At 38.0% G+C, this 12,397-nt stretch overlaps 1 protein-coding gene across 1 annotated transcript in view; it reads left to right on the top strand.

Moving 5' to 3' along the window:
* The first annotated feature begins 1,053 nt into the window (after window positions 1-1,053).
* Window positions 1,054-12,397, top strand: part of igfn1.1 (immunoglobulin like and fibronectin type III domain containing 1, tandem duplicate 1) — a 145,474-nt gene continuing 134,130 nt past the window's right edge. Inside the window, exons 1-2 of the mRNA XM_060918444.1 lie at window positions 1,054-1,074; window positions 8,655-8,739. Of these exons, the coding sequence (XP_060774427.1) occupies window positions 8,691-8,739 (49 nt within the window). The 5' untranslated portion in view covers window positions 1,054-1,074; window positions 8,655-8,690. The remainder of the gene's footprint in view (window positions 1,075-8,654; window positions 8,740-12,397) is intronic.

The raw sequence follows: 12,397 nt of genomic DNA, 5'->3' as shown, positions 1-12,397 counted from the left end.
AACAAAAAATTAGATTTCCAAATATTACTTTTCCATCAAAGAAATTAAATGTTACAAGAAAAAAAACAGCTTGTATGTCAGTAAAGAAAATAACCATTTATAATAGATCACATTTCAAATTAATTGATTGATTGATTGATTGATTGATTGATTGATTGATTGATTGATTGATTGATTGATTAGAAAGATTTACAACAGTCTACAGAGAAACTGTGTCAGATGATTGTCCAAGGTGCTTTGAAAAACTTACAACTAATTTCCTTCTAATACTGCACAAACTGTGCCTGGGACAACTGATGCATTTTTTAAGAGCTAAGGGTTGAAATATCCACTTTGTGTAGTTTACTGCTGTTTACTGATTTTCTGCTCTTTATAGCTGATTTTTCATTCATTATATCTGAAGACATATTTGCTTTATTGCATTTCTTTATATGTGACAAAAACTTTTGCAGAGTATTATATATGCAGTATGCCTCATAATCAAATATCAGTGTGATGGGCTGCAGTGAAAGATATGCACTGTTTTTTTTTTCCTTCTTTTGCCCTCAACATAATTTTCATCATTTACAGAAACTGCACATTTGTACGTGTCAGAGAAAATATAGCAGGACCATTATTTCCTAAACTATGCTTAGTTTAGGGAAAAAAAAAAACCCTGATAACTTATTGGCTTAAATGTACACACTGCACTCTTACTGTGCACAGCAGTTTAATTAAACTTTGTCTACCTTTCTGTGTCAGTGTGAACTGGATCATCTCTAAACTTGTTTTGTACAATATGATTATGCGTCAACAGGGAGGAGGCTGATAAAATGCCTCACTGACCCACCCATCAGGATACACAATCGCACCCCTTTACTCACTCAGACACAATTTTTGCTAACTTTTCCATCCATCTATAAAGAGATGTTTGTTCTGTGAAGCTAAGGTTGAGTGCAGGGGTCAAAACACACACACACACACACACACACACACACACACACACACACACAGCTCAGAGAATTTATTACCTACAGTACACAACTCAGAGGCACAGAACTATCAGAGGACCACAGTACACAGGACCGAGAACAGGTAGGTTGTTACTTCTATCCTTTCACTGAATAATTAGTGATAATTAAATTATGATTAAGAAGGAAAAATAATTAAGAAGGTTAACCTACCTTTATGTGCCTCCAGGCTTTTAATAGATAGATAGATAGATAGATAGATAGATAGATAGATAGATAGATAGATAGATAGATAGATAGATAGATAGATTTAAAAATTGTAATAATAAAAATAGCAGTCAGAGCAGATGGATCAGCTTTATTTTCCGCAACACTCTTTTTGAATGTACAGTACTGGGCAAAAGTCTTAGGTACCCAATTTATCTTTTTTCCATACAAACTTTGTCATAGATTTCTATTTTATGACTGCTACATTATTGAGTCAGTATTAAAACATTTTAGAGTTCCAAACATTCGTTTTTCAGCAGAAAATTAAATATTACAGAAAAAAAGAAGTTTGTATCTGAGCAGCATATTCCATAAGAGAGCACTTTTCAGATTAGGAAACAAACAAACAAACAAACAAACAAACAAAAAACATAATGAAGGCTACTGAGTTTTGCTACAAAATTCAGAAGCAAGTGTGACAGTCAAAGTGTCCAGAAGAACTGTGGCTGGTTCTGCAAAATGCTCAGTAAAACCTACAGCTCATTTTGTTATAAAACTGCACTCACTGTACCTGAGACTACTATTTTTTTTAAAGCAAAGGGTCGTTTCACACCAAATATTGACTTTGCTTAATTTATTATGGCTGACTACTGTTTATAGTTTTGTTTTTTTTTGTTTTTTTAATGTTGAAACATTTAATTTCATTATTTTTTAAAGCCATTTTTGGTCTACAGCATTTCTTTACATGTGCCTGAGACTTTTGCACAGTACTGTACAGTATATCTGCAGTGTGAATGAATGTGATTGAATGTAGCTACTGTGGACCATTTACAGTCCAAGGCAGACCTTAACTGTTGATAACCTCAAATGGCTTTGAATGCGGTGTTGAAGCGAAGACCACATTTTCAAGCGTGCATTGCTTTATCCATAATTATGAGCATTGCATGAATCTCATCAGACCACCTCTAACAACTCAATAAATGACTAATTCATTCTGTAAAGCTCAGAGTGCATGTTTGAACAGACTGTGCAGTTGATTTGGCAGTCACACATAAAATCATTAAAGTTGTGGCCATTAAGTTTGTGTTCTCAGTTCATATTTCACGGTGTGGAATCTGAGAGCTGGTCAGGTGGTATGAAGTCACAGAACATGGTGATGGGGTGAAAGCTAACTATAGATGAGTGAAATAGATTGAAATGTGTCCCAGGACATGGTATTTTAAAGTGGGAGGGATCTGAAATGCCTAGGTCATGTATTATGCAATTTGGCATGCTGCAAGTTATTGCATTGATTTACATGTGTAAGTTCATTACAGATATGAGAAAATATGAGAAAATACAGATATGAGAAAAACACATGAGAAAATATCTGATGGCTGAAAGATCATGTCTTATGAATTTACTAATGTGATGCATACTGATATTTTAATTAATATATGCCTTACAAAGGCATATAATTAAATTTCAAAAGTTGTGATATGTATGTTAGATGCATTAGAATCTGTGATAATTAATGTAAACTGCTACTATTATGCTTTTGTCTGTTACTTACAATTCCGATTCTAAAGATGTGACATTGCACATGTCCTGGAAAACCACAAACCACTTGGTAAGGAACTTGCATATGCATAATAAATGGTGTGGAGCCTAGGTTATAGCCTAATCTTACAACTGCATTATGTATTTATATATCCACTTCACATTTACATGCATAATGCCTTTTGACTTATAAATTTTAACAACAACAAAAAAAGCTTATGCATTCATAAGCATAATCAAATATGTTTAAAAAGTGATCCATGGGGGGATTATTTGGACAAAATATATGTGTAATGGTTACATAAAAATAAATCATATTCTGGATATAAATGCTGCCGAAAAAAAAATGTCCTTGTGCAAATTGCACCTGTCATCGTTATAAAAGGCATTGCAATTAATTAGAAAGACTTCAGACAACAAGTAGCAATCATGGTGAAGGTGAAGGAGCTTCATAAAGTTCTCTGGGACAACAGATGGACAGCCCATAATAGTAAAGTCTGTATCATCAAGTTTTCCTCGTCTATATACAGCTAAGTTGTTCAATACTAAAGGCACATTACCTTTAAATTACATTAATCTGGTGTGAAAATAGATGAACTGTTTACTTATTCCTCATGTAAAAGTGGGTGATACTGTGTCAGGTGGTGGTACTGCAATGAGCTGTTGTGCAAGTTGGAACAGCTCACATGTCTTCCCCTCCTCAGGCAGCTCAAATTTCCAGCTGCTCTTCTTGAGAGAGTCAAAGGGCACTGGTTCATTTAATTTTCAGGCACCAGTATTAGACAAGAAACCTAAGCCATAGCCCTAAAAAGAATACAGGACATACAAGTAGACACGTCCAAGACGACTAAAAAAAAAAAAAGGCTTAGTTCACTGAAAAGGGCTGAAATGATGGTTAAATGTTTTATTTAAACACATAAATTTATTTGTAATTCAAAATATTCAGGTCATTTTAAGACAAATACAGGTAACGCACATCATTATAAGTAAGCATCCATCCATTATCAGTAACTGCTTATCCTGTGCAGGGTCATATGCAAGCTGGAACCTATCCCAGCTGACTATAGGCGAGAGGCGGGGTACATCAAGCCACCAGGTCATCGCAGGGCTGACACATAGAGAGCAACAACCATTCACACTTACATTCACACCTACGGTCAATTTAGAGCCACCAATTAGCCCAGTGGTTCTCAACCGGGGGGGCGCGCCCCCCTGGTGGGGCGCGGAGGTACTCCAGGGGGGTCGCGAGTAGGCTTCATGTATGGAGGAAAAAAAAAATCTGGGGCTAACAGGCTATAGTAGCTAAGCAGATGCAACACATTTACCCATGTCAAAATGCAGGACATTGGACTATTACATACAAATCAATACTATTATAAAATCTATCATCAATCTATCATAAAATCTTGTGTGTGTGGCCGCATCAGTCGGGGGACCTGTGATATGTTCCCAAGCCTTGCAGACTTTATCAGTAATGCAGGCACTTCCCACGATTTCTCATCTGTCTTTCAAGCAGCGTCAGAGCACCTGTCGGTAATGAAAAAACAGTTTGCGGCATACTTCACAGAGGATTATCGCTCTTTTGCGTGGGTTTGAGATCCATTTGTGTGTACTGCTGACGAACTTCCAGTTGACATGCAGGAACAGCTTATTGAGCTGAAGAGTGACAGTAGACTTAAGGCAGTCTTCACCTCATGCCCTCTTTCGACATTCTGGGCAGCATTGATGCAGGAGTACCCGCAACTGTGTGACGTAGCCTTGAAGCTGCTCATCCCATTCGCATCGACCTACTTGTGTGAGGCAGGATTTTCAAAAATGACTGCGCTCAAAACGAAATATCGCAATCGTGCGCAAATTGAGGATGACTTGAGACTGTGCTTGTCAAACATTTCGCCAAGAATCGAGGATCTTTGTAAGGCAAAGCAGGCTCAGGTCTCGCATTAACGCAAATGCAGATCACAAAGGCACAGTAAAAAGTAAAACCTAAATTCACGCCTGGTCCCAATTCCCAATGATATCAATAGCCAGCTAATGATAAGCCTAATAAAATACCTAATAAAAACACTAATAATAATAATAATAATAATAATAATAATAATAATAATAATAATAATGCCTATTAATAATAATAGCATAATAATAATAATAATAATAATAATAATAATAATAATAACCAACAACAGCAATAATAATAATAATAATAATAATAATAATAATAATAATAGGCCTAATAATAATAATAATGCCTGAAAGAACATAAGTCTTGTACTACCGCCAACAGCTTAGTAATGATAATAGGCCATAATAATAATAATAATTATAATAATTATAATTATAATAATGCCCGAAAGCAGATTAGAAATGTGGTGCTACTGCCAATTATAACAATAGCCTAATAATGATAATAGGCCTATGTATTTCTATGGAATGGATAATGCTACTACTGCTGCTACTGCTACTACTACTACTACTACTAATAATAATAATAATAATAATAATCTAGCCCAGGGCTATCTATCTATCTATCTATCTATCTATCTATCTATCTATCTATCTATCGGTCGATATAAGGTGCTGTAGGTCGGGTGGCGTCACTGCGGGTGAGTGTGTTTGGGGGGGGGGATGGGGCGGGGCGAGAAGAGGGGCCCCCAACTGCAATGAACCAGCTTTGGTGGGGCCCAGGTTGCAAAAGGTTGAGAACCCCTGAATTAGCCTAACCTGCATGTCTTTGGACTGTGGGGGAAACCGGAGCACCCGGAGGAAACCCACACAGACACAGGGAGAACATGCAAACACCACACAGAAAGGCCCCCGTTGGCCACTGGGCTCAAACCCAGGACCTTCTTGCTGTAAGGCAACAGTGCTAACCACTACACCACCGTGCTGCCCATAAGTAAACATCAATAGCATTTTCCAGATTAGCACACATCAGCTATTTATTATTTATAAAAGCATAAATTGTAATATTATGTTTTATTATACATGCAATTTAGGAAATTGCACTTACCCACAGAATGCAATCAGCCAGTTCTTTTTCTGCTGTGATCGTGAAAAACAGATCTTTTTTGACTTATGTAAATTTCCACCCCTTACCTAATAAACCACGAGAGACTTTCAAACTAAAGCTGGCATAAACTTGGGTTTTACACCAGAGGCATGTACAGATACAGGTGCAACCTGATGAGAAGTATGCCTTATGCAGTTTTTATGTCAGGCTCATGAACTCCTGTCAGAGGAACCTAAAACAGAAAGAGAAAGTCAGAGGTTTTCCAGAAGCCAAGAGTACTGCAGCAGAATGAGCTTTCAGTAAGCTCATTAAGTACAGTTAGGTCCATATATATTTGGACACTGACATAAATTTTGTTTTTTTACCTGTTTACTGAAACATATTCAGGTTATAGTTATATAATGGACATGGACATAAAGTCCAGACTTTCAGCTTTCATTTGAGGGTATCCACATTAAAATTGGATGAAGGGTTTAAGAGTTTCAGCTCCTTAACCTGTGCCACCCCGTTTTTAAAGGGACCAAAAGTAATTGGACAATTGACTCAAAGGCTATTTCATGGGCAGGTGTGGGCAATTCCTTCATTATGTCATTCTCAATTAAGCAGATAAAAGGCCTGGAATTGATTTGAGGTGTGGTGCTTGCATTTGGAAGATTTTGCTGTGAAGAAAACATGCGGTCAAAGGAGCTCTCCATGCAGGTGAAACAAGCCATCCTTAAGCTGCGAAAACAGAAAAAACCCATCTGAGAAATTGCTACAATATTAGGAGTGGCAAAATCTACAGTTTGGTACATCCTGAGAAAGAAAGAAAGCACTGGTGAACTCATCAATGCAAAAAGACCTGGATGCCCACAGAAGACAACAGTGGTGGATGATTGCAGAATAATTTCCATGGTGAAGAGAAACCCCTTCACAACAGCCAACCAAGTGAACAACACTCTCCAGGAGGTAGGCGTATCAATATCCAAATCTACCATAAAGAGAAGACTGCATGAAAGTAAATACAGAGGGTTCACTGCACAGTGCAAGCCACTCATAAGCCTCAAGAATAAAAAGGCTAGATTGGACTTTGCTAAAAAAGCATCTAAAAAAGCCAGCACAGTTCTGGAAGAACATTCTTTGGACAGATGAAACCAAGATCAACCTCTACCAGAATGATGGCAAGAAAAAAGTATAGCGAAGGCGTGGTACAGCTCATGATCCAAAGCATACCACATCATCTGTAAAACACGGCGGAGGCAGTGTGATGGCTTGGGAATGCATGGCTGCTAGTGGCACTGGGTCACTAGTGTTTATTGATGATGTGACACAGGACAGAAGCAGCCGGATGAATTCTGAGGTATTCAGAGACATACTGTGTGCTCAAATCCAGCCAAATGCAGCCAAACTGATTGGTCGGTGTTTCATAATACAGATGGACAATGAGCCAAAACATAAAGCCAAAGCAACCCAGGAGTTTATTAAAGCAAAGAAGTGGAACATTCTTGAATGGCCAAGTCAGTCACCTGATCTCAACCCAATTGAGCATGCATTTCACTTGTTAAAGACTAAACTTCAGACAGAAAGGCCCACAAACAAACAGCAACTGAAAACCGGTGCAGTAAAGGCCTGGCAGAGCATTAAAAAGGAGGAAACACAGCGTCTGGTGATGTCCATGAGTTCAAGACTTCAGGCAGTCATTGCCAACAAAGGGTTTTCAACCAAGTATTAGAAATGAACATTTTATTTACAATTATTTAATTTGTCCAATTACTTTTGAGCCCCTGAAATGAAGGGATTGTGTTTAAAAAATGCTTTAGTTCCTCACATTTTTATGCAATCATTTTGTTCAACCCACTGAATTAAAGCTGAAAGTCTGAACTTCAACTGCATCTGAATTGTTTTGTTCAAAATTCATTGTGGTAATGTACAGAACCAAAATTAGAAAAATGTTGTCTCTGTCCAAATATTTATGGACCTAACTGTACATACTATGTCCAATCTTACTATATAGATGTCAATGCTCAAAACCTGTCATCATCACATGCCAAGAGGAGACAGTGTCTGGTGGTATGTTTGTATGCACTTGTGCTTGCTTGGGAGAGATGAATGACTGGAGCTGCTAGTTTCTAGGCCTCTGACTAAATCTGTTGTGCAACAAAGTACTACATTGTCACATTCCATCAATCACGCTGGATATCTGGCATGTCAGATCACCTCTGTGGGTAATACCATCTTTGTTATTTTCTAGTTATTTATTCTGTGAATATATAATCTGGAAGATTTCAGTTATATTTACCTTGAAGGCATCCTTATTCTTGTGTTTTGTACCATGTTTTGTTTTGGGAGACTTGATGTCTCCCAAAATGAAATCCGAATTGCCTTTCCTGCAGCTGTTGAATATATGGGGTCCAGAAGTCTGAAACCACATTGAAAATCTGGGATTGTTTTAATGTAAATGTTCAATAACTTGAATATTTAATTACGAAGATTCTGTACTAGGTCCCTATTTTCATGTCAGCAAACGTGTGACATTGACCATGTTAACTGCTTTGTACAAAGGTCAGATTTTCCTGATGTCTACTCTTCTAATGAAACATATGTTCAGATGACACTCCACTTGTGGCAGCCATGCCTGATCAAGTACATGCTGTCATTAAAGCAAAAAGGGGACAAACCAAATACTAAGAAACTCTTAAATGTATGTAAACATTTAAAACATTCTACATTCTACTCACATTGTTGTCAATAATATTGTTTGTAATGAAAATTGCTATATTAAATTAGAAAAAAAGCAAATTAGAAGCATTTTCACTTGAGCTTTCAGACTTTTGGACCCCACTATATACCACAAAAAAGGGAGAATTTCGAAATTGTAAATAAGCAAACTCAAAGAGAGTTGTATTTACTAAAGATACCTATGTAACTTAATCAATCAAACAATAAAATCTCTCTCTCTCTCTCCCCCCCAGTGGCATTGAAATCTTCAGTTAGAAAGAAATTTAAAGATGTGGAAAAGATCAAAAATTACAGATCAAACAGCCACAGGGCAGGGTGGTAAGTACAGTCATGCACTCTGCAGTAGCACTACACCCAATACAAATACATTTAAGCTTTTATACATCCCCTCCCAAAATGACAGAAATTACAAATCAACTTTTATATGTTCCATCTATCTATGTGTCTGAACTAGCCATGCAAGCCATTGGCTTTTCATCTGAAACTTTCAGAAAAGCTACCATCAAAAGTTAACTCATCTCTCATCATTACCAAGAACACACTTTTTTGAATAAAAATTTTACTTTCTGAAAGGACTTAGCTCTATGTTGATGCAAAACAAAGCAAAGCAGCTAGTAATGCAATTAGTAAAATAGCAAGCATTTTTTTCTTTTGCATTAATTAGAAGGGCGCCTGATTATATACAGTGCTCAGCGAAAATGAGTACACCCCCTTTGAAAAGTAACATTTTAAACAATATCTCAATGAACACAAACAATTTCCAAAATGTTGAAAAGACAAAGTTTAATATAACATCTGTTTAACTTATAACATGAAAGTAAGCTTAATAATATAACTTAGATTACACATTTTTCAGTTTTACTCAAATTAGGGTGGTGCAAAAATGAGTACACCCCACAACAAGAACTACTACATCTAGTAATTTGTATAGCCTCCATGATTTTTAATGACAGCACCAAGTCTTCTAGGCATGGAATGAACAAATTGGCGACATTTTGCAACATCAATCTTTTTCCATTCTTCAACAATGACCTCTTTAGTGACTGGATGCTGGATGGAGAGTGATGCTCAACTTGTCTCTTCAGAATTCCCCATAGGTGTTCGATTGGGTTCAGATCAGGAGACATACTTGGCCACTGAATCACTTTCACCCTGTTCTTCTTCAGGAATCCAACAGTGGCCTTAGATGTGTGTTTAGTCATGTTGGAAAAGTGCACAACAGCCAAGGGCACAGAATGATGGTAACATCTTCTCTTTCAGTATAGAGCAATACATCTGTGAATTCATGATGCCATCAATGAAATGCAGCTCCCCGACACCAGCAGCACTCATGCAGCTTCACTTAAGGACACTGCTACCACCATGTTTCACTGTAGGCACCATGCATTTTTCTTTGTATTCCTTACCTTTGTGACACCATACAGTTTTAAAGCCATCAGTTCCAAAAACTTTTATCTTGTTCTCATCACTCCAGAGTATAGAGTCCCAGTAGTCTTCATCTTTGTCAGCATGGGCCCTGTCAAACTCTAGGCGGGATTTTTTGTGCCTGGGCTTTAGGAGAGGCTTCTTTCATGGATGGCATCCATGCATGCCATTCCTCTGCAGTGTACGCCGTATTGTGTCATGGGAAATAGTCACCCCAGTTTGGCTTTCTACTTCTTTAGATAACTGCAGTGAACTTGCTTGCTGATTTTCTTCAACCCTTCTCATCAGAAGATGCTCCTGTTGATGTGTTAACTTCCATGGACAACCTGGACGTCTCTGTGAGATGGTTGCAGTTCCATCTTTCTTAAATTTTTGTACCACTTTTTCTACAGTATTCTGACTGATAAGTAAAGCTTTGCTTATCTTCTTGTAGCCTTCAACTTTGTGGTGTAAAGAAAGTATTTTCTTTGGGGAATCCTGAAGAGACAACTTGAGCATCACTCTCCATCCAGCATCCAGTCACTAAAAGAGGTCATTGTTGAAGAATGGAAAAAGATTGATGTTGCAAAATGTCGCCAACTTGTTCATTCCATGCCTAGAAGACTTGGTGCTGTCATTAAAAATCATGGAGGCCATACAAAGTACTAGATATCGTAGTTTTTGTTGTGGGGTGTACTCATTTTTGCACCACCCTAATTTGAGTAAAACTGAAAAATGTGTAATCTAAGTTATATTATTAAGCTTACTTTCATGTTATAAGTTAAACAGATGTTATATTAAACTTTGTCTTTTCAACATTTTGGAAATTGTTTGTGTTCATTGAGATATTGTTTAAAATGTTACTTTTCAAAGGGGGTGTACTCATTTACGCTGAGCGCTGTAGTGCACAATCACCATAAATAACAGAAGCACAAATTCTGACCATTTCAGAGGTTTAGAGACAGGTGTCATAATGTTTAGTATTTTGTATTAAGTTATAATAAGTTAAAGTTGAAACTGTCACCAAGACTAGAGGTGGGTAGTAATGCATTATGTTTACTCTGTTACATGTACTTACAGTGGGGCAAAAAAGTATTTAGTCAGTCACCAATTGTGCAAGTTCTCCCACTTAAAAAGATGAGAGAGGCCTGTAATTTTCATCATAGGTACACTTCAACTATGAGAGACAGAATGGGGGGAAAGAATCCAGGAAATCACATTGTAGGATTTTTAATGAATTCATTGGTAAATTCCTCAGTAAAATAATTATTTGGTCACCTACAAACAAGCAAGATTTCTGGCTCTCACAGACCTGTAACTTCTTTAAGAGGCTCCTCTGTCCTCCACTCGTTACCTGTATTAATGGCACCTGTTTGAACTCGTTATCAGTATAAAAGACACCTGTCCACAACCTCAAACAGTCACACTCCAAACTCCACTATGGCCAAGACCAAAGAGCTGTCAAAGGACACCAGAAACAAAATTGTAGACCTGCACCAGGCTGGGAAGACTGAATCTGCAATAGGTAAGCAGCTTGGTGTGAAGAAATCAACTGTGGGAGCAATTATTAGAAAATGGAAGACATACAAGACCACTGATAATCTCCCTCAATCTGGGGCTCCACGCAAGATCTCACCCCGTGGGGTCAAAATGATCACAAGAACGGTGAGCAAAAATCCCAGAACCACACGGGGGGACCTAGTGAATGACCTGCAGAGAGCTGGGACCAAAGTAACAAAGGCTACCATCAGTAACGCACTACGCCACCAGGGACTCAAATCCTGCAGTGCCAGATGTGTCCCCCTGCTTAAGCCAGTACATGTCCAGGCCCATCTGAAGTTTGCTAGAGAGCATTTGGATGATCCAGAAGAGGATTGGGAGAATGCCATATGGTCAGATGAAACCAAAATAGAACTTTTTGGTAAAACCTCAACTTGTCGTATTTGGAGGAGAAAGAATGCTGAGTTGCATCCAAAGAACACCATACCTACTGTGAAGCATGGGGGTGGAAACGTCATGCTTTGGGGCTGTTTTTCTGCAAAGGGACCAGGACGACTGATCCGTGTAAAGGAAAGAATGAATGGGGCCATGCATCGTGAGATTTTGAGTGAAAACCTCCTTCCATCAGCAAGGGCATTGAAGATGAAATGTGGCTGGGTCTTTCAGCATGACAATGATCCCAAACACACCGCCTGGGCAACGAAGGAGTGGCTTCGTAAGAAGCATTTCAAGGTCCTGGAGTGGCCTAGCCAGTCTCCAGATCTCAACCCCATAGAAGATCTTTGGAGGGAGTTGAAAGTCCGTGTTACCCAGTGACAGTCCCAAAACATCACTGCTCTAGAGGAGATCCACATGGAGGAATGGGCCAAAATACCAGCAACAGTGTGTGAAAACCTTGTGAAGACTTACAGAAAATGTTTGACCTCTGTCATTGCCAACAAAGGATATATAACAAAGTATTGAGATGAACTTTTGTTATTGACCAAATACTTATTTTCCACCATAATTTGCAAATAAATTCTTTAAAAATCAGACAATGTGATTTTCTGGATTTTTTTTTCTCTCATTTTGT

The sequence above is a fragment of the Neoarius graeffei genome, chromosome 4 (genome assembly GCF_027579695.1).
Source record: "Neoarius graeffei isolate fNeoGra1 chromosome 4, fNeoGra1.pri, whole genome shotgun sequence".
NCBI lineage: Eukaryota > Metazoa > Chordata > Actinopteri > Siluriformes > Ariidae > Neoarius > Neoarius graeffei.
The sequence above is the reverse complement of the archived record's forward strand: the minus strand, read 5'-3'. Positions and strand labels throughout refer to the sequence as shown.